At 51.7% G+C, this 24,538-nt stretch overlaps 1 protein-coding gene across 3 annotated transcripts in view; it reads right to left on the reverse strand.

The window, feature by feature from the left end:
• Positions 1-5,934: 5,934 nt before the first annotated feature.
• PAXIP1 (PAX interacting protein 1) overlaps positions 5,935-24,538 on the reverse strand; it is a 40,371-nt gene continuing 21,767 nt past the window's right edge. For all 3 annotated transcript variants that reach the window (XM_025291913.2, XM_025291912.2, XM_025291914.2), the window contains 15 exons: positions 21,317-21,782; positions 20,757-20,851; positions 18,003-18,098; positions 17,266-17,403; positions 16,420-16,541; positions 15,405-15,589; positions 14,388-14,431; positions 13,239-13,309; positions 11,840-11,942; positions 10,671-10,839; positions 8,177-8,277; positions 7,136-7,270; positions 6,977-7,052; positions 6,834-6,894; positions 5,935-6,378 (listed from right to left, as the gene is read on the reverse strand). In XM_025291913.2, the coding sequence (XP_025147698.2) occupies positions 6,363-6,378; positions 6,834-6,894; positions 6,977-7,052; positions 7,136-7,270; positions 8,177-8,277; positions 10,671-10,839; positions 11,840-11,942; positions 13,239-13,309; positions 14,388-14,431; positions 15,405-15,589; positions 16,420-16,541; positions 17,266-17,403; positions 18,003-18,098; positions 20,757-20,851; positions 21,317-21,782 (1,878 nt within the window). In that variant the 3' untranslated portion in view covers positions 5,935-6,362. The remainder of the gene's footprint in view (positions 6,379-6,833; positions 6,895-6,976; positions 7,053-7,135; positions 7,271-8,176; positions 8,278-10,670; positions 10,840-11,839; positions 11,943-13,238; positions 13,310-14,387; positions 14,432-15,404; positions 15,590-16,419; positions 16,542-17,265; positions 17,404-18,002; positions 18,099-20,756; positions 20,852-21,316; positions 21,783-24,538) is intronic.

Below are 24,538 nucleotides of genomic sequence, written 5' to 3' on the forward strand. Positions count from 1 at the left end.
CAGCTCCCAGAGCTTGCTCAAACTCATGTCCATCAAGTTGGTGACGCCATCCAACCATCTCATCCTCTGTCATTCCCTTCTCCTCCTTTTATCTTTCTCAGCATCAGGGTCTTTTCCAATGAGTCAGTTCTTCACATCAGGTGGCCAAATTACTGGAGTTTCAGCTTCAGCATCAGTCCTTCCAATGAACATTCAGGACTGATCTTTAGGATGGACTGGTTGGATCTCCTTGCTGTCCAAGGGACTCTCAAGAGTCTTCTCCAACACCCCAGTTCAAAAGCATCAATACTTTGGTGCTCAGCTTTCTTTATAGTCCAACTCTCACATCCATACATGACTACTGGGAAAACTAGAGCTTTGACTAGATGGACCTTTGTTGGCAAAGTAACATCTCTGCTTTTTAATATGCTGTCTAGGTTGGTCATAACTTTTCTTCCAAGGAGCAAGTGTCTTTTAATTTCATGGCTGCAGTCACCATCTGCAGTGATTTTGGAGCCTAAAAAAATAAAGTTTCTCAGTTTCCATTGTTTCCCCATCTATTTGCCATGAAGTGATGGGGCTAGCTGCCATGATCTTAGTTTTCTGAATGTTGAGTTTTAAGACACCTTTTTCACTCTCCTCTTTCACTTTCATCAAGAGGCTTTTGAGTTCCTCTTCACTTTCTGCCATAAGGGTGGTGTCATCTGCATATCTGAGGTTACTGATATTTCTCCCGGCAATCTTGATTCCAGCTTGTGCTTCCTCCAGCCCAGCGTTTCTCATGATGTCCTCTGCACAGAAGGTAAATAAGCAGGGTGACAATACACAGCCTTGTTGTGCTCCTTTCCAATTTGGAACCAGTCCATTTTTACATGTTCAGGTCTAACTATTGTTTCTTGACATGCATACAGATTTCTCAGGAGGCAGGTTAGGTGGTCTGGTATTCCCATCTCTTTAAGAATTTCCCACAGTTTGTTGTGATCCACAGTCAAAGTCAAAAGTCAAAAAGCTTTAGTGTAGTCAATGAAGAAGCAGAAGCAGATGTTTTTCTGGAACTCTCTCGCTTTTTCTATGATCCCAGTGGATGTTGGCAATTTGATCACTGGTTCCTCTGCCTTTTCTAAATCCAGATTGAACATCTGGAAGTTGTTCACATACTGTTGAAGCCTGGCTTGGAGAATTTTGAGCATTCCTTTGCTAGTGTGTGAGATGAGTGCAACTGTGTGGTAGTTTGAACATTCTTTGGCATTGCCTGCCTTTGGGATTGGAATGAAAACTGACCTTTTCTGGTCTTGTGGCCACTGCTGAGTTTTCCAAATTTGCTGGCATATTGCGTGCAGCACTTTCACAGTATCATCTTTTAGGATTTGAAATAGCTCAGCTGGAATTCCATCACCTCCACTACCTTTGTAGTGATGCTTCCTAAGGTCCACTTGACTGCATATTCCAGGATGCTCTAGGTGAGTGATCACACCATCATGATTATCTGGGTCATGAAGATCTTTTTTGTACAGTTCTTCTGTGTATTTTTGCTCCCTCTTCTTAATACCTTCTGCTTCTGTTAGGTCCATACCATTTCTGTCCTTTATTGAGCACATATTTGCATGAAATGTTCCCTTGGTATCTCTAATTTTCTTGAAGAGATCTCTAGTCTTTCCTATTCTATTATTTTCCTCTGTTTCTTTGCATTGATCGCTAAGGAAGGCTTTCTTACCTCTCTTTGCTTTTCTTTGGAACTCTGCATTCAGAGGGGTCTATCTTTCCTTTTCTCCTTTGCCTTTTGCTTCTCTTTTCTCAGCTATTTGTAAGGCGTCCTCAGACAACCATTTCACCTTTTTACATTCCTTTTCCTTGGGGATCACTTTGGTCACTGCCTCCTGCACAATGTCACGAACCTCCATCCATAGTTCATCAGGCACTCTGTCTATCAGATCTCGTCCCTTGAATCTATTTGTCACTTCCACTGTATAATCGTTAGGGATTTGATTTAGGTCATACCTGAATGGTCTAGTTCTTCTCCCCTACTTTCTCCAACTGAAGTGGGAATTTGGAATAGGAGCTCATGAAATGAGCCACAGTTGTTCTTGCTGACTGTATAGAGCTTCTCCATCTTCGGCTGCCAAGAATATAATCAATCTGATCTTGATACTGACCATCTGGTGATGTCCACGTGTAGAGTTATCTCTTGTGTTGTTGGAAGAGGGTGTTTGCTATGACCAGTGCATTCTTTTGGCAAAACTGTTAGCCTTTGCCCTGCTTCATTTTGTACTCCAAGGTCAACCTGTTACTCCAGATATCTTGACTTCCTACTTTTGCATTCCAGTCCCCTGTGATGAAAAGGACATCTTTTTTGGGTGTTAGTTCTAGAAGGTCTTGTAGGTTCTCATAGAACCGTTCAACTTCAGCTTCTTCAGCATTAGTGGTCGCTTGGACTACTGTGATATTGAATGGTTTGCTTTGGAAACAGATCATTCTATCATTTTTGAGACTACAACATTTCAGACTCTTTTGTTGACTATGATGGCTACTCCATTTCTTCTAAGGAATTCTTGCCCACAGCAGTAGATATAATGGTCATCTGAATTAAATTTCACCCATTCCCGTCCATTTTAGTTCATTGATTCCTAAGATGTCAATGTTCACTCTTGCCATCTTCGTGCTTGACCACTTCTAATTTTCCTCGAGCCATGGACCTGACATTCCAGGATCCCAGGCACGGCTGTTCTCCACAGCATATGACCTCACTGTCACCACCAGACACATCGTTAATGGAGCATCATTTCCACTTTGGCCCAGTCGCTTCATTTTTCTGGATTTATTCATAATTGCCCTCTGCTCGTCCCCAGTGGCGTATTGGACACCTTCTGACCTGGGGGGCTCATCTTGTGGCATCACATCTGAGAAATTTCCTCTCCTTCCATGCTAAATGACAGTCCTCCTGGGTAGAGTATCCTAGGCGGCACGGTTTTCCCTTTCAGGCCTCTGAACTTACCTGGCCATGCCCTCCTAACCTGCAGTGTTTCTGGAGGAGTCCGCTGGCAGCCTTGTGGGGGTTCTTTTGTAATGAATCCTTCAGGCACCTGAATGCTTCCTTTAGACCCCTTTCACTTCTGACATTTCCATGACCCTCTGTCTTGGTGTGGGTCTGCTTGGGACCCCAGCGTCTGTGGGGTGCAGGCAGGCGGCCCTTGGTGCTGCGTTCACAGCCACCAGTGCAGATCCTCTGGAAGCAGCAGTTGTGCACCCAGGCCTGGAGTGGGAGCTGCGGAGCAGCTCAGGCCTGGCCCGGCCCCCAGGTGCACCCACAAACCCACGGCTGCCTGGGCTGGACCTGCCCCAGCCAGGGAGCCGCCGCTGTCCACTCGTGTGCCCTGCAGGCGCCGTGAGGACAGAGCCAGAGACCGGCCCATGGCTCGGCCACGGCTCCGCAGGCGAGGGCCCCGCTGGTGTCCCTCGAGTGCTCCTGGGGCTTGTGGTGGGGGGCTGCGCTGGGGAGTGTGGAGGCTGCTGGGGGCCCACTCTGCCCTTCACACGCTCCTTCACATCGGTGCTTTGCTTCCACAATGGCTGGGGCATCTTCCATGCCACCCCAGTTGCAGCGGCGCCACACTGCACCCCTCAGGCTGCTCACGCAGCCAACCGTGGTCCTGGCCCAGGCCCGTCCTGCATGAACCAGCTGGCACGCTCTCCGCTGGAGGCCGGCTGCGTGCAGGCAGCACAGAGCCTCTCTGCCGGGCTCTCTGCCCTGCCTGCTACGTGCTCCTCTGAGTCTCTGACCCCCTCTCTGCCCCGGCTGGTCCCCCCCTTGGGTGAGGGCCTTTCTGGGGGCCGGAACCTGTCCCCCTATCAGAGCTTCCTCCCAGGGCGCAGGCCTGGTTCTTCTTCCCTCCCCCCCCACCACCGCCTTTCATCCCCCTGGGTTACCTGGAGATCTTTCCTGTGCTCCTCGGTGCCTGAGCTTTCCCGCCAGGAGGTAATGGGAGAACTGTTCCGTATGTAGATGTATTTGTGGCAGGTGAGGTCCACGTCCTTCTGTTCTGCCATCTGGATTCAAAGTCATGTACTCGTCTACGCAGAGGTTTGAGATAACCCTGGAGGCTTGTTCGGATACCGAGTGGGCCGTCTTCAGTCGTATCTGTGTTTCTCCCACCCATTTGCAAAGTGAGACGGTGCAGACCAACCACACCAGCTCACCACGCACTGGACATATGCCTGGTGTGAGAGGAGGGCTCAACTGTCAATCTTACCGTTAACTAACTTTAAAAAAACCTTCACTTAGAGTAACTTGGGTATGCAAATCTACTTTTAGAACTGTAAGTGGTCTGAGATCTGAAGTATTTTTAAAAATTTTAAAAATATTACTTATAAATGAAGTAACACTTCAGATATATTAAACTGTAGAAACTAAAATCTGAAAGGTTTTTTACTGTGGCCACTAGAAACTTTAGAATTACATATGTGATCTACATTATACTTCTGCTAAATCTTGAGTCAGACCAAACAACAGGACTGAGAGACTTCCTTTCTTATGAGAAATAACTTTATAACCCAATCAACCGAATAAGTTGATTTATCTTTTTCTTAAATCTTCATATGTAATTTCCTCTGAGCCTCCAAGTCAGCGCTCAGCAGCTGTGCGGGCCAGTTGGCTGTAGACAGCTCCTGGAGTGTTTAAGGAGTATTTCTTGGCAGCTTTTGAAAAAACACTCATTGAAAGGTTAATCAAATCAGTCAGACTTGCATGTTGCTTAAACAAACCCCGTCTTCACTGAAGACTGAACAGATGCACAGACTCTACCCAGAGGCTTTTATGCCATGGTCACGTTCACTTTCCTTCAAGGGTGTAAGAAGCAGGCCCATACTCTGAATACAGAGCAATCAACATTTGTGCCAACTCATGGAACTCCTGCCGTACTTCCAGAACCTTACAGATTCTCCATTCTTTCACATCAACATTCGTTCCACCTGCGGCTCATGAGAAGAGTCAGTTCTACAGTAAGTTTGTTTGCTTAGGTACAAAAGTAGGAACCACAATGGACACACACTGTGAGATACTCTGTTACAGATGCAAGTGCCAACGGGGTGTGTTTCAAAGAGCTTGATATATTACTGTTTCCAGTAGACCATCGGCGTGTCACGCACAAGTGCTGAGAGACTTAACGGTACCCGCACGGCAAGAGACGGGTCACAGTGAAGTCGCCACAGGTCAGGTCGCAGGTGTGGAGCCTCACTTCACTGTGACGCCGCGTGGTGAAGCGCAGGACTGACCCCACGTGGCTCCACGGCAGAGCCGGGAGGATGTCCCACGTCCTCAGCAACGCCCGAGCCTTGCAGCAGGGCTGACCACTCCTGTGACGTGGAAGTCCCGATGTGCTGAACGCACGTGCTCCCCTCCACTGTGGGAATTAAACAGTAGGGACTGCACGACAGGAGGACAGACTGGAGCCAATTCCAGCTCGTCCTGGGAAGACACCTCAGCAACTGCCGTGGAGGCAAGCACAGCATCTGAGGAGCACGCGGATGGGCGGTGACACGGGCAGGGCCGAGCCTCTGGCAGCACTGGACCGGAGCATACGGATACCTGTAGTATATTCAGCAGGCTCGAACGTCAGTAGTCGCTGGTAAGACGATGGTCTCCACTCGCCTTTTTCTACCTCCAGCCCGACAGGAAGTGTATTAGAACCGTATCTGGAACAGAAGCAGGAGGGATGTGGGCTCCTGTGGTGGTAATGAGTCTGGCCGGTGGATGCCTGTGCTGTCGAAACTGCTAATGCTGTGAACACACCTCTGCTCAGGAGTTCGTGTCTCACCTTGACAGAAAATTACTTCCACGAGAGAAAATCCTACCAGAAAATACTTTGCCTTGAAATTACTTAAAATGTGATCCACCTTCATGCAAACCCTATAAACTATACCAAAAAAATGTGTCATAAGAAAGGATCACTCAATTCTAAGTAAAGTTCAAAAGTACATTTATTTAAAATGTGGGCAAGATTTCAATATAAAAGAAAAGAGTATAAGAAATAAAAATAAAAGTACAAAACATTTCAAATCTTTAACATCCATAATTTAGAGACAGCAAGATCTTTATTTACATCATTTCTATTTGCAGCTAAAGTTCCATTAACAGTGTTGTGAAAACATTTAAAAACCCAGCAAATGAATCATAAAACCTAATGTGGGCTCTTAAAAGTCGTATAATACAAAACATAATTTATGTTTCCTCAGAATAAAATTACACATCTTAAATAAGATGCAACATATTTAATATATTTGTCTTCCTGCTTTAAAAACGCTTGTCCCGAAGAAAGCAGCTGGAAAACAAGGGCGTCTGCGGGCACGGCCAGGGGCAGGCCGCGGCTCCTGGCTGCAGCACAGGGGCGTCAGTTGAATTTATATGTAGGCATGTTAAGGAAAACAACCCACAGCAGTGCAGACCAGGCCCACACCCAGCACGGCCGCGTGCAGACAGAACCCTGGATGCCGTAAGCCCCGCTTCCGGAAACCGGGCCCCACCTTCCCCTGCAGCCCAGGCCCCCGCCTGCAGCAGCAGGACGCAGCTGCTCTCAGGCTGCAGGCGCCGAGAGGCCCGAGGGGCCACCCACAGGTGGCTCGGGTGAGCTTTACGCCGAGTCTTCCTTCCGCAAGGAACAGCAGCGCAGCACGGACTTTCGGACGGAAACATGGAGGAGACGGGGGACAGCCTGGAGGGATGTGAGAGCGCCTACTCTACAGGACAGCCCACGGGATCCAGCGAGCCTCCCAGCGGCCCCACCGCTAGCCCTGGCAGGGTGCCCTAGCCGGGGGGCTCCTGAGCGCTGAGAGGGGCCCACCCACCGCCTTCCCAAGGATATGACTCGTAGTCCAGTGTCTGAGTGAGCACTCCAGTGAGAACAAACTCGGCGTTGTGAACATCTGCCAGGAACAAAGACAAAACCCATCAAACAGACGCACCTGCCTGCACCCTCGCCAACACACAGCAGAGCAATGAACGTACCTATTCCTCTGGCAAAATACTCTCGACACAAGTGAAGGTCATTTTCACAGGATATTAAAACTATTTCTGACAAACTCTAAGGAAAAGAAGAGCAGCTTCTTGGTTACTGAGCCTCACACACGACACTGATGCACTCAACAGGGTTTCACTTTAGTGTACCTTATTCTGCTTATGTTCCATGAGTTTCCGGAAAGATGGCTGTTTAGACAACACTTTGCCTCCTGCACACTCCACAATCGCTTTCATGGTGGACAGACTCGGGCAGATCCCAGGAGTGATGTAAAAGTACTTCGCCTAAAAATGAAAATACGTGTACTGGTTTCAAACTGAATTCTCAGCGTGCGTAATTTCTCATTCTACCTAAAAATTTTGACAAAAATGCCTAAATTCACAGAGCTAAATGGCCCTAGAGCCCCCTTAGTGCCCCACATGAAGTGGGCCTGGCATAACCCAGACATGGCATTTCAGAAATAAGCACCCTCATATGCTACATGTGACCTATTATTAAAAAGTGACTGGGACTTTAATTCCTATAAGACATGAAGTATTCTGTGGTAAGAGCAAGAATAAGAACATTTTTCACAAATTCTAAAGCTAAGATGGAGTACAAAATGACTTTTATGGTTAAAATTTTCTAACACCCTTACTCTTAACTGTACCAAAAGTACCATTTTGTTTTAAACTCCTCAAACATAAAACAGACTATTTTAGGTAATGTACTCTTAACTCAATACTACAAATCTCTTTTGATTCCTAAGTTGGCTCCTTAAGAGTTAAAAAAAAAACTGATTACCTTATTAATCTACTAAGCCACTGTTAGATACAAAAAAAATTTTCCAAACTGTTCTATCTTAGAAACATTTAAACACCATAGTCTAGAATTATTAGACACATATTCAGTTAATATTTTCTCAAGAATGGTCTCCATTTTCCAGCTGAATAAACGTTTTATGAGAATAGAATTGTTAAAAGCAAAAAAAAAGTTTTTAATCTCTTACAAATTATTCATAACATACTCTTTGAACCCAGGTTATGTGTAATGCATCTCTCTCCGTATCAATTCTCTGAGCCCTGGAACACACCCTGGAGGAGGCCCGACCGCGCAGGGGAGAGGGGAGCGCCCGGCTCTCAGGGCAAGCCGCCCGCTCTGTTGTGGCCGTGCGGCCGCAGCAGCTGAGCTGAGCTCCCGTCCAGGCGTACCTTGAAGAGCGGAGAAGCGTGGGCCCTCCTCAAGGACTCCTCCAGACTGAAGGAGAAAAGCACTTCGGCCTCCGCGTCTCGGAGGAGGTAGTTCTGCTCGTCTGAAAAGGAAGACAGCACGGCCTCAGAAAGGGCCTGGCACTGGGGTGCACCACGGGCGACCGGCTCCAGGCACCCCAGGAGAAACCTGTGGATGAGTAAGTCTCCCTGACTGTACTTCAGTTCCTTTCCTCCCAAAAACAGCCAGGCCAAAGACACTCTTCCTCCTGGACCAGGGTTTCTTAGCTTTTAGGAACAAATGTCCAGAAAGCCGTGGACCCTCCTCTCATCCATGGGCGGCTCCCCACCCCCTCAGCTGTAACTTCACACTGTTGGGGGGCCACAGCGCCCCAACCCAGACCCAGGTGAAGGGCGCCTGTGCGGAGGGACAGCCCGGGAACCAGCTTCACAGCCGGCGTGTGCTTGCAGGGATCAGTGAGTTCAGAGCCACTGGACTCCGGCTGAGAGTCAATAGTCACAGTTTACAGGTGTACCAGAAACAAGCTCCTTTTATACACGAACACATACAGCAATTTACAAAAAATGGTTTTACCAGATCTTGAGAATCTAAAATTGTTAAATAATACCTAATCTGTCAAAAAAGATCACAAAATGTTTTAATCTTATGAATACATCTCATTCAGAAAAGCGTTTCATTTCATCATCGTAACCAAACAGTCCAGGGTTGGGCTGAGTCAGAAGACACGCTGCAGGGCTGACGGGCCACATGCTGGGTCTGTCCCTCGCCCTTCTCTTCCTAAAACAACACCTTAAAAAGGAGGAAACCGTTCTCAGCTCAGAGACCACAGTTGCTGACTCCATCACGTCACTCGGGAGACACTGAGATTTAACAACTGCTAGAAATGCAAGTCCACCAGCCAGCAGCAGAAAAAGGCAGTACACTCAGTGAAAGAAGAGAAGAATGTCTTAAAAATGAAGTTAAAAAATGAACAAAGAAGTACTGTCATGCATGAAGTGATATACTTGAACGAAGGGATTTATCTGAAATCTTAGTGTCTACAGCAGGATGAAGGTTGCTGGGCCTGCTGAAGAGCTGTGACGGAGGAGAGGAAGCAGTCCGTGCGTAAGGAGAGAGAGGACTCTGAAAGGAACACAGTGGCTACGACAACCCTGGGTTTCTAAGAGGAGCGGCTGAGTGACATTAACTTGGTCGGAGTTGTGGCAAGAGTCGACTTGAAAATCAAACTTGCCACAGCAGCGCAAAGGGCATGTGCACCCCAGAAAGAAAGAACCTGCACAACTGGCGTCTCAGACTATGTAAACACAAATACAAAGTGTCAAAACGCCTGCCCCCATGGCTGGAAGCGCCCAGTGTTAAAGCTGTCAGAGCCCAGGCGGGGGCCGTGCTGCAGGGTTGGGGGTGCACGGGCGGCCATCAGGGGCTGCCTCCACACAGGGGACTCGTCCCGGGAGCGAGTGAGTTTAGGACATGGGGCGCAGGCGCCTCGCTGCTGGAGCACAGGCGCAGGGAGGGGGAGGTGTGCATGAGGCCTGTGCTGCGGGCCTGCACCGCACGGACGGGCATGAGGCGCACCGTGGGAGTCGGCTCAGCGTAGCCAGAGCCCACGGGCCCGAGCGCCGTCAGCTCCCCGGTCTGCCCTGAGGAACCGGGGGTGGTGGGGGTCCCTGGGACATGCTGGCACTGGCCTCGGGGCAGAAGAGCCTAAGACGAGCCCAGGATGCTCTGTTTCGCCAAAAGCTACCAGGAGGCCACGACTGGCAGCAAAAGCGGAGAGGGCACCAAGGCCAGCCCGGCCAGCGGCCACTGGTCACAGCAGGCGGTGTGGGAACGGCAAGGAGACGGCAAGGAGACGTGAGGAAACGGGATAAACAGGATAAACGCTGTGGGGCAGCGGCAAGTGCAGACTTCAAAGTGCTCCCCACAGATGACTCGAGAGCAGGCGGGGCAGAGAGGGGACCACCGTGGATACCACCCAAGCACAGGTCCGCCCTGTGCAGCCCCCGGCAGGAGGCATGAGGGGGAGGGGCGGGGGGCACACAGCAGCGGAGTGATGGTCCCACCGCAGATGCCCTGCCTGCCCTGGGGTGGGTGCCCCACACTGACCCCCAGGCCACCCGCCCCGTGTTCCCAGGACACTCCTGGGCACCCTGGCCCTGCTCCGTCCACAGTCCCATGCCTGGAACCCCACTCGACAGCCAGCACAGCAGAGGACGAACCATCAGGAAGCAGCAGGGCAGGGGCACAGAGCTCTTCCCTGGCACCTCCCCCATCACCACAGCCTTCCTATTTCACAGCAAGATACAGAGGCACCAAATGACACGCTGCGACATGAGGTAATCTGTTACTTATCCATTTAAATTCACAGACTTAAAAAATGAACTCGGCCTTTGCTGGGATGAAAACGGGGACAGATTCAAGGCAAACCCCTCCTAACTGGGTGCCCAGTCCGCGAGGTGCGGCGCGGCCCCTCACCGATGAACTTCTGGCACTTGAAGCACTCCTCCAGCCACTCAGGCGTGACGATGTGCTTCACCACGGAAATGGCCGTCAGGAACTTGACCGTCCGCGTGACCTTGTTGGCGATGAGGTGGGTGCACTTCTGTGCTGACTCGGCGACCTCCCCGCCCAGGATGTACAGCTTCTGCAGGCCGGGAACACAGAGCAGACGTGAGACCATCCTGTCTGCAGAGCCGCCCACCCGCCCGCCCACCCGCAGCTGGGACCTGTCTAGACCGTGAATGGGGCTCTGGGCCGCGGAAAATGGTGAAAGCGGTGAAGCCAGACGTACTCCACCGCACGAGCAAGGTGGAAGCTGGGAGTGGCAACGAACATTTCCCTCATCAGTGCCGCACAAGCCAAGAGGAAAGCGGGCCCTCCACCCGACACCCGGAGGGCACCCCTGGGAAGAAGCAGGAGGCTCTGCAGACCCCCCAGGCTGCCTACGCCCACGTGAGCGTTGGTAAGGCATATTAAGACACAGTCTCTAAGAAGTGACGACACAAAAATCAACCTAAGACATAGACACACAAGAGCTGATCTCTTTACACTGAATCTTAAAAGTAAAAGAATTTTATAGTAGCATTTATAATTGTTTCTCTTCCTTAAAAAAATAAAGGGAAATGTTTGAATCCCTGTGATACAGGTCAACTAACTTTAACCATCCCCTCCCCAGCCACATAACAAAACACAAGCCCACAATCCCTCCCAGTTTTACTTCCAGAAGTGCGTTTATGTAAATAAATACAAATACATCGCTGAGCCCTGGGCCCGCCACACTCAAGAGAACAAGTCTCGAGAAGATGGTGGGTTCATTCAGGAAACCTGAGGAGCACAGCTACTCTCGTAAGCTGAAGTCCTTATGAAAATGGGATTTGCGTGGCTTTGCTAATGTGTGATTACCAGGCTGCTCTTGGCCTCCTCACCTGAGTCGTCCTAACAAGAAAGCAAGCGTCTAAGGAGGAAGCCGCAGCAAGACGAGGCGGGAAGGCGACAGTGTCACGGCGACAGTAAACACACACCGTGAGCACCGCTGCAGCACGGTGTTCCTGACTACGTTACCTTAAAGAGACAGCTAGCCTAAAGCAAATACACAGAAAGCGACATTCCTAAAAGTCCTTACGCAAAACAGAAGCAAAGTTCACCTTTATGTACTGCTGAACTTGAACAGGCTCAAATCCAGTGAAAAGCACAAAAGGGGTCAGTTCCGGGGTTAACTTCTTGGTGGGAGGTGGAATATCTTCGATTCTATGAAACACACAGAGAAGAGAACGGCTATTGCTTCCCTGATGTGTTCTTTACCAAACGAGGGGTTTCAACAGCTTTAAGAGGCTCTGAGAGCTGTACCTGTGTGGTTCTCTTTCCGTAAAGGGAAAGCGCCGTAGCTCATCTGCTCGCTCTTCCCCACCATTTACACAGTCACCCCAAAGGGCTCTCGCCTGGCACCCCCAGGAGAGGGGCCCATCAGGCACCACCCCCACCCCCAGCCTGCACTGGCCCTGGGGGTCTTGAGGGCGGGAGCGGGGGCTCCCAGGGGTCCCTGTGGTCCCGGCTCCCTACTGTCTCCCACAGGCCCCATCTCACCCCAGAAGCTCTGACGCAAGACAAAGCTGGTTGACTCAAGCACACGCTTTATATTAAAGTTTTTCCCCTTTCCTTAAATTTTTTCAAATCTTATTTTTAGGTTATATTTGAGACAATCTATTAAATTAAAAAACCTGTAGCATTTTAACGATGGATATAGTCACATAATTAGGCTTTTATTAGAGAATCCAACGATCCCCAGCCTGGGTGGCTGTGGGGACTGGAAGGAGGGGACTGAGGAGACAAAGACCCTCACTCAACATGGCCCAGGGGTCTCTGGGTTCTAGGTACACCACCGGCTTAGCTTCAGCAGAGGAGACCAGGACAAGTCTGGGCACAGCCCACCCCAGCCCCACAGACGGGCTCCTCCCCCTCCCGACCCGGGCCAGGGGTCGACGCGGGCTCCCAGGGCTCCCAGGCCCATGCCGAGGAAGCCTGGGGCTGGGCTCCAGTGCCCCCGCCCGGCCCACCACAGCAGCTCATTTCACAGAACGGGGGTTCCGGTAAGATAGAAAAAAGATAAAAAAAAGATTGGACTGGTTTTTTTTTTTTAAATAAGAAAGGAAAAGACACTGGCTATTCCCCATTTGTCTCCAGCAGTGAATCCAAGGCTGTCACGATACAGCTGCGATGCGAGCAAGCAGCAGATCCTTCCAAGTCCTGGTGGTTCAGCTGCTCAGTCGTGTCTGCCTCTCTGTGACCCCATGGTCTGCAGCCCACCAGACTCCTGTGCCCATGGGAGTCTCCAGGCAGGAGTACTGGCGTGTGTGCCACGCCCTCCTGCAGGGGCTCCTCCGACCCAGGGACTGAGCCAGCCCTTCTGTCAGCTGCGTCAGCGGCGGCTTCCCCAGCACCCGTGTCACCGGGGAAACTCTTCCAAGGGAAAACCCCACTGCACCACTTCCTGGACCATACTGTGCAAGATCATCAGCCATGAAAAAACAAGGTGACGCTTCCTACCTGGCTCTTTTGGAAGAAGGCTGGACATTAGTCACTTCATTCTGCTTCGCTTTGGGAGGTAGTCTTACACCCTGTAATTAAAGGATGATTTACCTTAGTCAGCCTCCCCAATAACACAGCAGCTTCTGAGCGCTTTCCACCCACCTCACCTCACACACAAATGCTCCCCACTGCACAACCGGCAGAGACCACGGGCCGCGAGCTGCCCAGGGAGGCCCTGGCGCTGGCCACCCTCCCTGTTCACCTGACCCAACGGTGCTTTAAGGCGTCTTCAGCCCCTCAGCGCCCGTGACAGATTTAATCCTCAACCCTGAACTTTTCAAAACACTTTTTACTACAAATATTTTGTTTTTTGTGTCCCAATGGAATTTGCAAAACATAATGATTGCAATTACACCCCTCCAGAAAGACGGAGGTTCCCCTCTGAGGGTGCAGGACGGTTGGGTCACAGCACTCTGGAGACGAGGGCAGGCCTCTGACAGCCACTCCAAGACCCGGGCACAGTGCCCGCGCTCCTAACGCCATCTGGAGGCCCTGACCTGCGGAGATGCCGAGCCCAGAGGGGAGCCGGTGCCTGAGGCGCCCACAGCCAGCCTCGCCCTGGCCTCTAACGCAGACCTTCTCCCACACCACACTCATTTATCTACTGTCGGAAGCAACCGCCTCTCCACCGGAGGTGAGGGTGGCGGTGACCCCGCTGCCCCGAGTGAAGGGCAGCCCCTACTCATTCCTACCAACCAACCCCTGGCACTCCAGTGCAGAACGGCCCACCCGAAGGCAGCCCACCAGAGACCCCAGCCCACGGGCTAGAAGCCCACCGCCACAGTGAGGAGCCGCGGTCTGGGCTGACACACTGGTGCCCCAGTCTCCGCCTCCCGAGCCCCACAGAGACACTCGGCCTCCCTCTCTTCTGCTCTGCAGACCTTCGCAGCCCTCTGAAGAAGTCATGGGGCTAACGGGTGTCGTGTGAATGAGGAACTCCCAGTACCATCAACAAAGAGGGAAAAGGGCGCACTGAACAGCTCCACCAGGCGAGGAGTCAGGCCTCAGTTGCCATGACAGCCGGTTACTACAAGGGCACAGATGCAGACACACCCCTACTTCTTCGTAACACAGTAACGCCACAGCACGGTGACTAATTTGACATACCATCAACAACTCTGATGACACTTTCAACGGAACTCTCCAAGCATCTGAAAAGACAGGTTACTTTTCAGAAATACTGTGTAAAGGACCCGTAATCAATATAAAAGCCTTTTCAGGACCCCTACACACTATTATATATAAAACAAGTTAACAATAAGGACCTGCCATACAGCACAGGGAACTCGAATCAATACTCTATAATAGCTACATGGGAAAAGAACCTAAAAAAACAGATGTATGTACAAATATGACTGATTCACTTTGCTGCACCCTTGAAACTAGCACAACATTGTAAATCAACCATATTCAATAGAAAAACAATTAAAAATAGAGGTGTGTCAGTAACAACAGAAATGAGACGCCTCTCCAGGCGCGGGTCATCCTGGACACGCAGAGGCTCGGGTGACGGCCTCCAGGAAGTGAGCCGTGAGGACTACTCCTGAGTTCACAGGGAAGCCTGGCAGGGGCCGAGGGTTCTGTGTGAGACAAAGCCAAGCAAACCACCCGCCCGCAGCCAAGTGCAGGCACCGCCCGCCCGCGTGGGCTGCACCCCGGACAATCCTGGGAGCCCCGTGCTCTGGCGTCCGAGAAACCGTCTGTAAGGAGCGCAGCGCGTGGCGGCGGCGGCCTGGCCGGGCCCTCGAGGACAAGTGTCACCGAGGAAGGGCCTGGCGCCTGCACCATGGCTTCAGAGCGGACGTCACACCCAGGTCTGTCCCCAGGAAGCAGGCAGACGGTGGATCAAAACCAGGGAGGGCTTTCTTGCGACTGAGTCCATTAGGACCAGAGCTGGAAGGGCTCCGTCACGGGAGCGCGTGTTCCAGCAGCTGGGAGTGACCACTCCCTGGAGGGGCGCTCAGGTGCGTGAACGGGCTGAGCGCCGTCTGGAGCACAGTCAGGGCGGTGCAGAGAAGGCAGCACCGAGGGGAAGCGGGAGATGAGACAAAAACCGACACCACCCTGAAGCCAAGAGTGGCGCCTGGAGCACCAGCCCACGACCACGGGGAGCCACCCGCTTACCCAGAAGGTTCAACACCAGCTGCGGGGTCGGGGCGAAGGGGTCCTGCAGGCCGAAGGCGGTGTAGCGGCCGTACTGCGTCTGCCGCAGGGCCTCGAAGTTCCCCAGCAGGATGTCCCCCAGCCACTGGGCGTTCACGCACGGGATCCGCCACTCTTTGGCCTTCTCGTACTTTAAACCAGTCGGTCTTTTTTGGTGTGGGGGGCGGCGTGGAGGAGAGGAGAGAAAACACATTCATTAGCGTTACCGGTGTTCACACTTGTACTTCTGTTAACACAAGCCAGGCGACACTTGCTCACACGGGAGTGGCAGGGACGGGTCTGCAGAGCTGACGGGGCTGTGAGGAGGTGTCCCCGTGACGTGAGGCCATCGCCCGGCCTGCGGTCAGCTCAGCACCGCCACCTAGTTTGGCCACAGCCCCTTAATCATCCCGTTTCATTCCACTGCCAGCATCACCACCACCGTCACTGCCGCTCTGTCAACAGACTCTGACGTCCACCCCAGACCTCGGACAGACCGAGGGGCCCGGGCGGGGCGTGCGGGGAGAGACGGAGCCCCGGCTGACAGAGGGACCTGGGGCGGGGCGTGCGGGCCCAGACGGAGCCCCGGCAGATCGAGGGACCCGGGGCGGGGTGTGCGGGGAGAGACGGGGCCCCGGCTGACAGAGGGACCCAGGGTGAAGCGTGCGGGGAGAGACAGAGCCCTGGCTGACCGAGGGACCTGGGCGGCGCCAGGCAGGGAGAGACGGAGCCCCGGCTGACAGAGGGACCCGGGGTGGGGCGTGTGGACCCAGACGGAGCCCCGGCTGACCGAGGGACCCAGGGCGGGACATGCGGGGAGATACGGAACCCCGGCTGACCGAGGGACCCGGGGTGGGGCATGCAGGGAGAGACGGAGCCCCGGCTGCACAGGGGGACCCGGGGCAGGGCCATGTGGGGAGAGACGGAGCCCCGGCTGACCGAGGAACCCGGGCGGCACCGGGCGGGCTGAGGACGGCCGTGGTGGCGCTGCGCTTACTCTCTGCAGATGAGGACGGTGTTGCTACGGCACAGGTAGCCCGTGTACTTGGCACCCGCCAGGTACGCCATCAGCTTCAGGTCGTCCCTGTCGTTGTCGACAAACCCCGTCACAGAGATAATCTGAGGGGGAAAAGGCCCAGTGAGGTCAAGACGGAACGACGACTTAACCCGCTTAATATGACTCTTCTCCATTAGTTGTGCTGCAGACACGTGTTTCCGTCCCTCCTCCAGCGCTGATGGGCATGTCGGGACACCACCTCTGACAACGCCGTTACTGGCGACGACGCTGCACACGAGCCAGCCGGGGGCACGAAAAGCAAACACACCAAAGGGGGAACGCCTCCCTGTGTCAGCGCGACACTCTTCCGATCGCGGTAACAGAGCTACCTAGGAATACTGGTCAGCTCTTCTTACTGACCCTGGTTTTGGGCTCATCTGACCAGGAGAACCAATAGGAGAGCACGTCTGGCCGGCTGTGGCCACTCCTGGTGTAACACACTTAATTGTAAAGTGAAAGTGAAGTTGCTCAGTCGTGTCTGACTCTTTGAGACCCCACAGACTGTAGCCCTCCAGGCTCCTCCGTCCATGGGATTTTCCAGAAAAGAATACTGGAGTGGGTTGCCATTTCCTTCTCCAGGGGATCTTCCCAACCCAGGGATCGAACCTGGGTCTCCCGCATTGTGGGCAGACGCTTTACCATCGGAGCCACCAGGGAGTAGGCATTTATTAAACAGTGTCCGAGACTCGGGAGAACCCGTTAAATGTCAGGAAGCTGGGACTGTTACAGGGGACAGAGAAGGAAACAAGATGCTTATTCCGTCCAGGGAGGCGGGGGGAGCCTTACGTGCTGGGAGCACGGCTTGCCCCCCGGGGGGAAGGCCACGGGGAAGTGCAGGGCCCGATGGGGCGGCACCAGCTTCTTCTTCTTCAGGACCGTGTTGAGCCAGTGTGCCGTGATGCACCTCTTCCTCTCCTTCATCGCCTGCAAACACAACAGTGCGGGCCGGTCGCTGGGGGCTTTACCGCAGGCGACACACAGCTGTGAGGCTGTGAACTACAAGGTCACTTCTGCTGGAAGTCCTATCAATACAGGAGTTTCAGGAGCTTAGCGCCCAACGCACTACACTAATAAACTGCAACAGCGTCACCGGTTAACTTGAACACAACCCAAAACGGTTACCGTTTACACAGGAGTAAGAGCCAACCGCGGGGGGGAAAGCTGACAGCCCAGGAAGTTAATTCAGTCACAGAAGGAGAGGACACTCCCAATCAGCAGAATTAGATTCCCCCGTGAGACCACAGCAAGTTCCAAAAACGTAACTGCTCCTGAAGTTAACCGCAGGATGGGGCCCTGCCGGGGCGGACGGTGTCCACCTCGCCCCCACTGGGAAAACTGCCTTTCCGCCCCGGTCCTCACGGGCAGAGAAGCCGGGGGCCACAGAGGTGTCCACACGCCAAAGGCAGATGGAAATGAGCGAGCAGCAGTGTCCTGTCTTCAGAGGTGGGAGAAAGTCCTCTCCAAGCACGACTGTCCCAGCACCACTCAGAGCCCCCCTGATCCCAGCAGAGCCGAGCCCTCACCTGTGTGAACAGCCCGCTGACCTGACTCTCGCAGAGCAGGTGGGTGCAGCGGCTTGAGAACGTGGGGTCCACGGCTCCTCCGTGCGCCTGGATGATCTGCACACACATGAGACCCATGGTCAGTCAGCTCCCGCACCCGGGGAAGGGCCTTGCGATCTCCAAAGGGAGAGTTCACGAGACCCACGACGTATGCACACAGTGTATTTCCCAAAGTGAGAACTAACCATCAGTTTTTTCACCGGCTTTCTCAGCCAGCACTACACAGCAAAGACGAACTCTAAGCCCTGTTTCATCTGAACTTCCGGAGGAAGAGTGAGATGCTCTTTCTAAGACAGGGTGCTGCGGATGTCTTAGATAAACCAGCTGTTCTGCATTGTGGGGCATCCCACGTCTCAGGGGGCTGGCTGCACCCCGACCCCCAACCCAGGTGCCAAGGGCACTTCCCTCTCTGGGACAGCGAGAAAAGTTTCAGACAGTGCCAACTGGTCCCTGGGGCCAGAAGCGCTGCCTTTAAGAACAGTGTAGAGATTCCTTAAAAAACTGGAAATAGAACTGCCTTATGATCCAGCAATCCCACTGCTGGGCATATACACTGAGGAAACCAGAACTGAAAGAGACACGTGTACCCCAATGTTCATCGCAGCACTGTTTATAATAGCCAGGACATGGAAGCAACCTAGATGTCCATCAGCAGATGAATGCATAAGAAAGCTGTGGTACATATACACGATGGAGTATTACTCAGCCATTAAAAAGAATACATTTGAATCAGTTCTAATGAGGTAGATGAAACTGGAGCCTATTATACAGAGTGAAGTAAGCCAGAAAGAAAAACACCAATACAGTATACTAACGCATATATATGGAATTTAGAAAGATGGTAACAATAACCCTGTGTACGAGACAGCAAAAGAGACACTGATGTATAGAACAGTCTTTTGGACTCTGTGGGAGAGGGAGAGGGTGAGATGATTTGGGAGAATGGCATTGAAATATGTGTAATATCATATATGAAACAAGTCACCAGTCCAGGTTCGATGCACGATACTGGATGCTTGGGGCTGGTGCACTGGGACGACCCAGAGGGATGGTATGGGGAGGGAGGTGGGAGGAGGGTTCAGGATGGGGAACACGTGTATGCCTGTGGCAGATTCATTTCGATATATGGCAGAACCAATACAATATTGTAAAGTTTAAAAATAAAATAAAATTAAAAAAAAATAAATATAGTAAAAAAAAAAGAAACTTCATTCTAAAGAGAAAAAAAGAAAGCAAAGCAACACGAAGTTAAATTTAGTTTCTGAATTTCTGAATTTTTTCATACTGTCTTGTATCCCAATCGCAATGGTTGCATGGTCGTGTGGCACTGAGGGGAAGGCTGTTACCAAAAGGGCGAGAACTTTCGTGGGTTGGCCAAAAAGTTCCTTTGATTTTTTTAACTAAAAGGCGTATTTTTAATGCGGCCCAAGAGCTTGACTGAACAATGTGTTCACCATTTTGTCCCACTACCCGCTGCCACTTTCCAGGCAGCTTCATAATTCCATGTTCCCAAAACTTTCTATCATTTTGAGCAAAGAACTGTTGTTCCAGGTGCCTTTTTACAGTCTTCAAAGGAAAAATTTTTTTCCAATAAGAGAATTTTGTAAAGACCGAAATAAATGGAAATTCGAAGGTGCCATGTTTGGTGAATATGGTGGATGAATCGGAACATCCCAGACAAGCTCTCACAGTTTTTGCCTGGTCATCACACATCAGAGAAACATGAGGTCTGAGTTATCTTGATGGAAGCGTTTGAGTTTTCTGTTGATTAATTCCGGGTGCTCTTCACACAGTGCTGCTTTCGGCTGGTCTAATCGGGAGGAGTGCTTGTTGGAATTAACCCTTTGGTCTTCCAGATGGAGCCACAACAGAGGACTCCCTTCCACCCCCTCCATACACACAGCACATTCTCTGGTGTGGTTGGTGGTTGTTCGTTTCACTTGCCCCCAAATCTCTTCTGTTCCCTATTGTACAGTATCTTTTCATCACTGGTCACAGTTTGTTTTAAAAACAAAACGTTTTTTGTTACATTTCAGTACAGAACTGCATGTGAAAAAAAGATCAAGAAGGCTTTTTTCGCTTCACTTGTGTGGAACCCAAACATCAAAGTAATGAACACAGGCAAGCTGGTGCAACTCTCTCAGTGCTGGATCTGGATGTCCTTAGTGTGCCGGCTGCCTCACATGTGGTATAACGTTGACTGCTCTCAGCTAACGTCTCAATTTGCTCACTATCAACTTCAACTGGTCTACCCAGCCATGGGGCACCGTCCACAAGAAACCTCCAGCAGGAAACTCTGCAAACCACTTCTGGCACATTTGATCAGTCACTGCACCTTCTCCATACACTGTACAAAGCTCTCTTTTATTCCTTTTCAGTTGTGTTTTTACCTTTCTTGAAATAATTAAGCATAATATGCGAAGAATATTCCTTTGTTTCTTTCATCTTCAATATTAAAATGGCTACACAGAAATTCACCAATTTTGATAACTTTTTAAAAGAATACAAGCTGATAAGACAGCTGTCACAGAACAATCTAACAAAATTGTTCTGCATGAACTTCAAGTCAGTTAAGCGCTATTAGAGCCGTCTTACAGAAAAAACCAACAACCTTCTTGGCCAACCCAGTGTGAGTATAGGCATAGGTACACGTGTGTGTGTGTGTGTGTGTGTGTGTGTGTGCGCACGCAGGTGTGTGTATCTCAGTGACCTCACCCTTTTCCAGGTGGCCAGCAGCTGCTTGTCAGACATCTGTTCTGGATAATCTGCGATTGCAAACACACACCCCAGTAGGAAGCCTTCTTCTGGGACTAGAACAGAATCACACAAGGAAAATGAATCAGAGCCTGCGTGCTGTGAACGTGTGCATGGAACATGAGAAGGCGCACTCTGCAGAGCTCGACGTGAATCTATGAAGTTAGTCACGCCTGCCCATGACGTCTCCACCAGTCGAGGACCTCTGCAGAAGGCCCTCAAAAGCAGCAGCTGCTACAAATGGAGCTACTCGATCGCCCCCATCACGTGACTCAAACCCGGGCACCACCACGGAGTACGTCTGGGCACCGAGCGCTCCTTGCGGCAGCCCGCTGTTCCAAGGACACCGGTGTTCACTTCAGGGTGGGGACGGAGGCCCAGAGCCGAGAAACCTAACAATTCCGAACTATGGTCCCCATTTTCTAACTATTTCTCGAGGCGAATCCTTAGCCTGACCTCAAACGCTCTCAGAGCAGGCACAAGGGTTTCGGGAGAGGGAAAGAAGGATGCATGTTACTAACTCTCCACCGCCGGGTCGTGTCCGAACAGCGGGGGCTGCGCCTGCGCCTGGGGCGGCGGGGGCTGCAGGGCCTGGGCTGGCGGGCCGGGCGGCTGGGCCGTCGGCGTCGGCTGCATCTGCTGCAGGCGCTGCAGGTGCTGGAGGTGCTGCTGCTGCAGGTGGGCGAGCTGCTGCTGCTGCAGGGGTGGCTGGGGGCGCTGCAGGGGCTGCTGGGGGAACTGGTGCGGGTGGGCCGGTGGCGGAGGGAACGGGTGCGGTGGGGGCGGGGGGTAGGGCTGCTGCGCCAGATGCTGCTGCTGGAGCTGCAGGAGCTGCTGCGGCTGCAGGTGCAGGATGGGCTGCGGTGCCGGGGCCGGCTCCGGGGCCACCTTCACTTGGCCGAGCAGCACCGCGCTCGCGGGGCCCTGCTGGCTGTGGTTCACCTGCTGCTCCAGCGTCTTCGTCGGCGCCGAGAGGGACTGCAGGATCTGGAAGCAGAGGTCAGGCAAGGGCGCGTCAACAGCTGCTGCCCTCACCTCACAGGCCCCTCAGAGAGCGGAGCACACACCCGACACGCCATGGGCTAACCCCCACCAGCAGGAGGCTTCAAACTCACCCGCCTCTCTCCCGTGCATACACACTGCCAGCTCAGTGAGGTGGACATGCTCGTACTTGAGACCTCTTCACCAAAACGTGGAACGGAGTAAGTAAAACGGGAGAGGCTACAGAACGGATGTGGGCAGATACACTCCCTAGAGTGGCTGATTCGCTCCAGAGCAGAAGGACTGGGGCTGCTGGTGGGGGGCTGTTCTGTCCCGCTGACCCCACAGTCCTGCTGCGAGCACGATACCCCGCCACACCCCACCTCCTCCGGGCCACACAGCCTGACCAAGCCTCCCTCCCACAGCTGCCGTTTCCCAACAAACAAAGGGTCCAGAGGACACCAAGACCCCACCTGCATGAAGGCATGGGACGCTGCAGCCCCAGACAGCAGCCGCCAGCCCGCCCCGTCCGCGGCCGCCCTGCTCCGCCACACACACGAGGGACAGGAGAGGCCCAGCCCCAGGTGTGTGCATGCGGGCAGCCCTCCCCAGCTCACAGCCCGTGCACACACACTGGACAGAAGGCCTCAGGCTGGAGCCCCCGCCGGCCACAGCATCCCCTGGGCTCGCCCCCTCCTCAGGACAGGCGTCGGCCAAGCACCCGACAAGCACCCAACAAGCTTCAGGAACCAGGGATATCACCTCGCAGAGCGTCACATCCCATGTTACTTTACTACCTGCTCAGCGCCGGACGTGACGAAAGAAACCTGTCTTACAATGAAGTTTCCCTACATGCTCAAAAGAAATTGGAAGCCAACTTCCTATGGTCAAGAAAAACAGTAACAAACAGATTTTACTAAAAGGCAATGCCAAAGAATGTTCAAACTACCACACACTTGCACGCATCTCACACGCTAGCAAAAGAGTGCTCAAAATTCTCCAAGCCAGGCTTCAACAGTACATGAACTGAGAACTTCCAGATGTTAAAGCTGAAGGCAGAAGAACCAGACATCAAACTGCCAACATCCGATGGATCATAGAAAAAGCAAGAGAATTCCAGAAAAACATCTACTTCTGCTTTATAGACTAGGCCAAAACCTCTGACTGTGTGATCACAACAAACTGGAAAATTCTTAAAGAGATGGGAACACCAGACCACCTGACCTGCCTCCTGAGAAACCTATATGCAGGTCAGGAAGCAACAGTTAGAACTGGACATGGAAGAATAGACTGGTTCCAAATAGGAAAAGGAGTATGTCAAAGCTGTATATTGGCACCCTGCTTATTTAACTTATATGCAGAGTACATCATGAGAAACGCTGGGCTGGATGAAGCACAAGCTGAAATCAAGATTGCCGGGAGAAATATCAATAACCTCAGATATGCAGATGACACCACCCTTATGGCAGAAAGTGAAGAGGAACTAAAAAGCCTCTTGATGAAAGTGAAGGAGAGTGAAAAAGTTGGCTCAAAGCTCAACATTCAGAAAACGAAGATCATGGCATCCGGTCCCATCACTTCATGGGAAATAGATGGGGAAACAGTGGAAACACTGACAGACTACTTTTTTGGCTCCAAAATCACTGCAGATGGTGACTGCAGCCATGAAATCAAAAGATGCTTGCTCCTTGGAAGAAAAGCTACAAAAAGCCTAGACAGTGTATTAAAAAGCAGAGAAACTACTTTACTGACAAAGGCCCGTATAGCCAAAGCTATGGTTTTTCCAGTAGTCATGTATGTTTGTAAAAGTTGGACTATAAAGAAAGGTGAGGGCCAAAAAACTGTTGCTTTTGAACTGTGGTGTTGGAGAAGACTCTTGGACTGCAAGGCGATCCAACCAGTCCATCCTAAAGGAAATTGGTACTGAATATTCATTGGAAGGACTGATGCTGAAGCTGAAGCTCCAATACTTTGGCCACCTGACTGAAGAACTGACTCACTGGGAAACACCCTGATGCTGGGAAAGATTGAGGGCAAAAGGAGAAGGGAACAACAGAGGATAAGATGGTTAGGTAGCATTACTAACTCAGTGGACATGAGTTTGAGCTAGCTTCGGGAGTAGGTGATGGACAGGGAAGCCTGGCGTGCTGCAGACCATGGGGTTGCAAAGAGTCGGACACGACTGAGCGACTGAACTAAACTGAAAAGTCAACCAATACAACCAATCCCTATTTTTGTATCCCTGTCATTTAAGTAAAACTCTGGAAATTCAACTTTAACATAAACCAAAGTTATAAAAAAATCTCAAATATGTTTTTAACATACATCTTTCACTTAAACAGACTCCAAAACATAAACATTATGTAATTTGCAAGAGTAACAGGCCTTGGATTCAGTGATGAAACAAATTAAAACTGAAATAAGTTAAACTCAAGAGTTTGAGTACATCTGTCTTAAAAATCACCCTACAGGTAAGAGGAGAATCTCCGGGCACTCTGAAAACTTCGCAGTTGAGCTCTGAGCAGAAAAAGCAGATTTAAATACATTTTTAAGTAACAGGATAACTCTTTTCTCTACGCAAGTATTAAAAAATACCCAGTCAAGTGGGACAGAAATGAAGCCCACCACAGACCCAGCCGAGCAGAGAAAAGCACTTGGGATGCTGACCCTGCAGAGAAGCAGGCAGGAGTGGGCGGGGGCCAGGAGCCCACACAGAGGACACACGCTGGTCCCGTACCTGGGGGGCAGGGGGGGCTTCAGGG

The sequence above is a fragment of the Bubalus bubalis genome, chromosome 8 (assembly GCF_019923935.1).
Source record: "Bubalus bubalis isolate 160015118507 breed Murrah chromosome 8, NDDB_SH_1, whole genome shotgun sequence".
Lineage (NCBI taxonomy): Eukaryota > Metazoa > Chordata > Mammalia > Artiodactyla > Bovidae > Bubalus > Bubalus bubalis.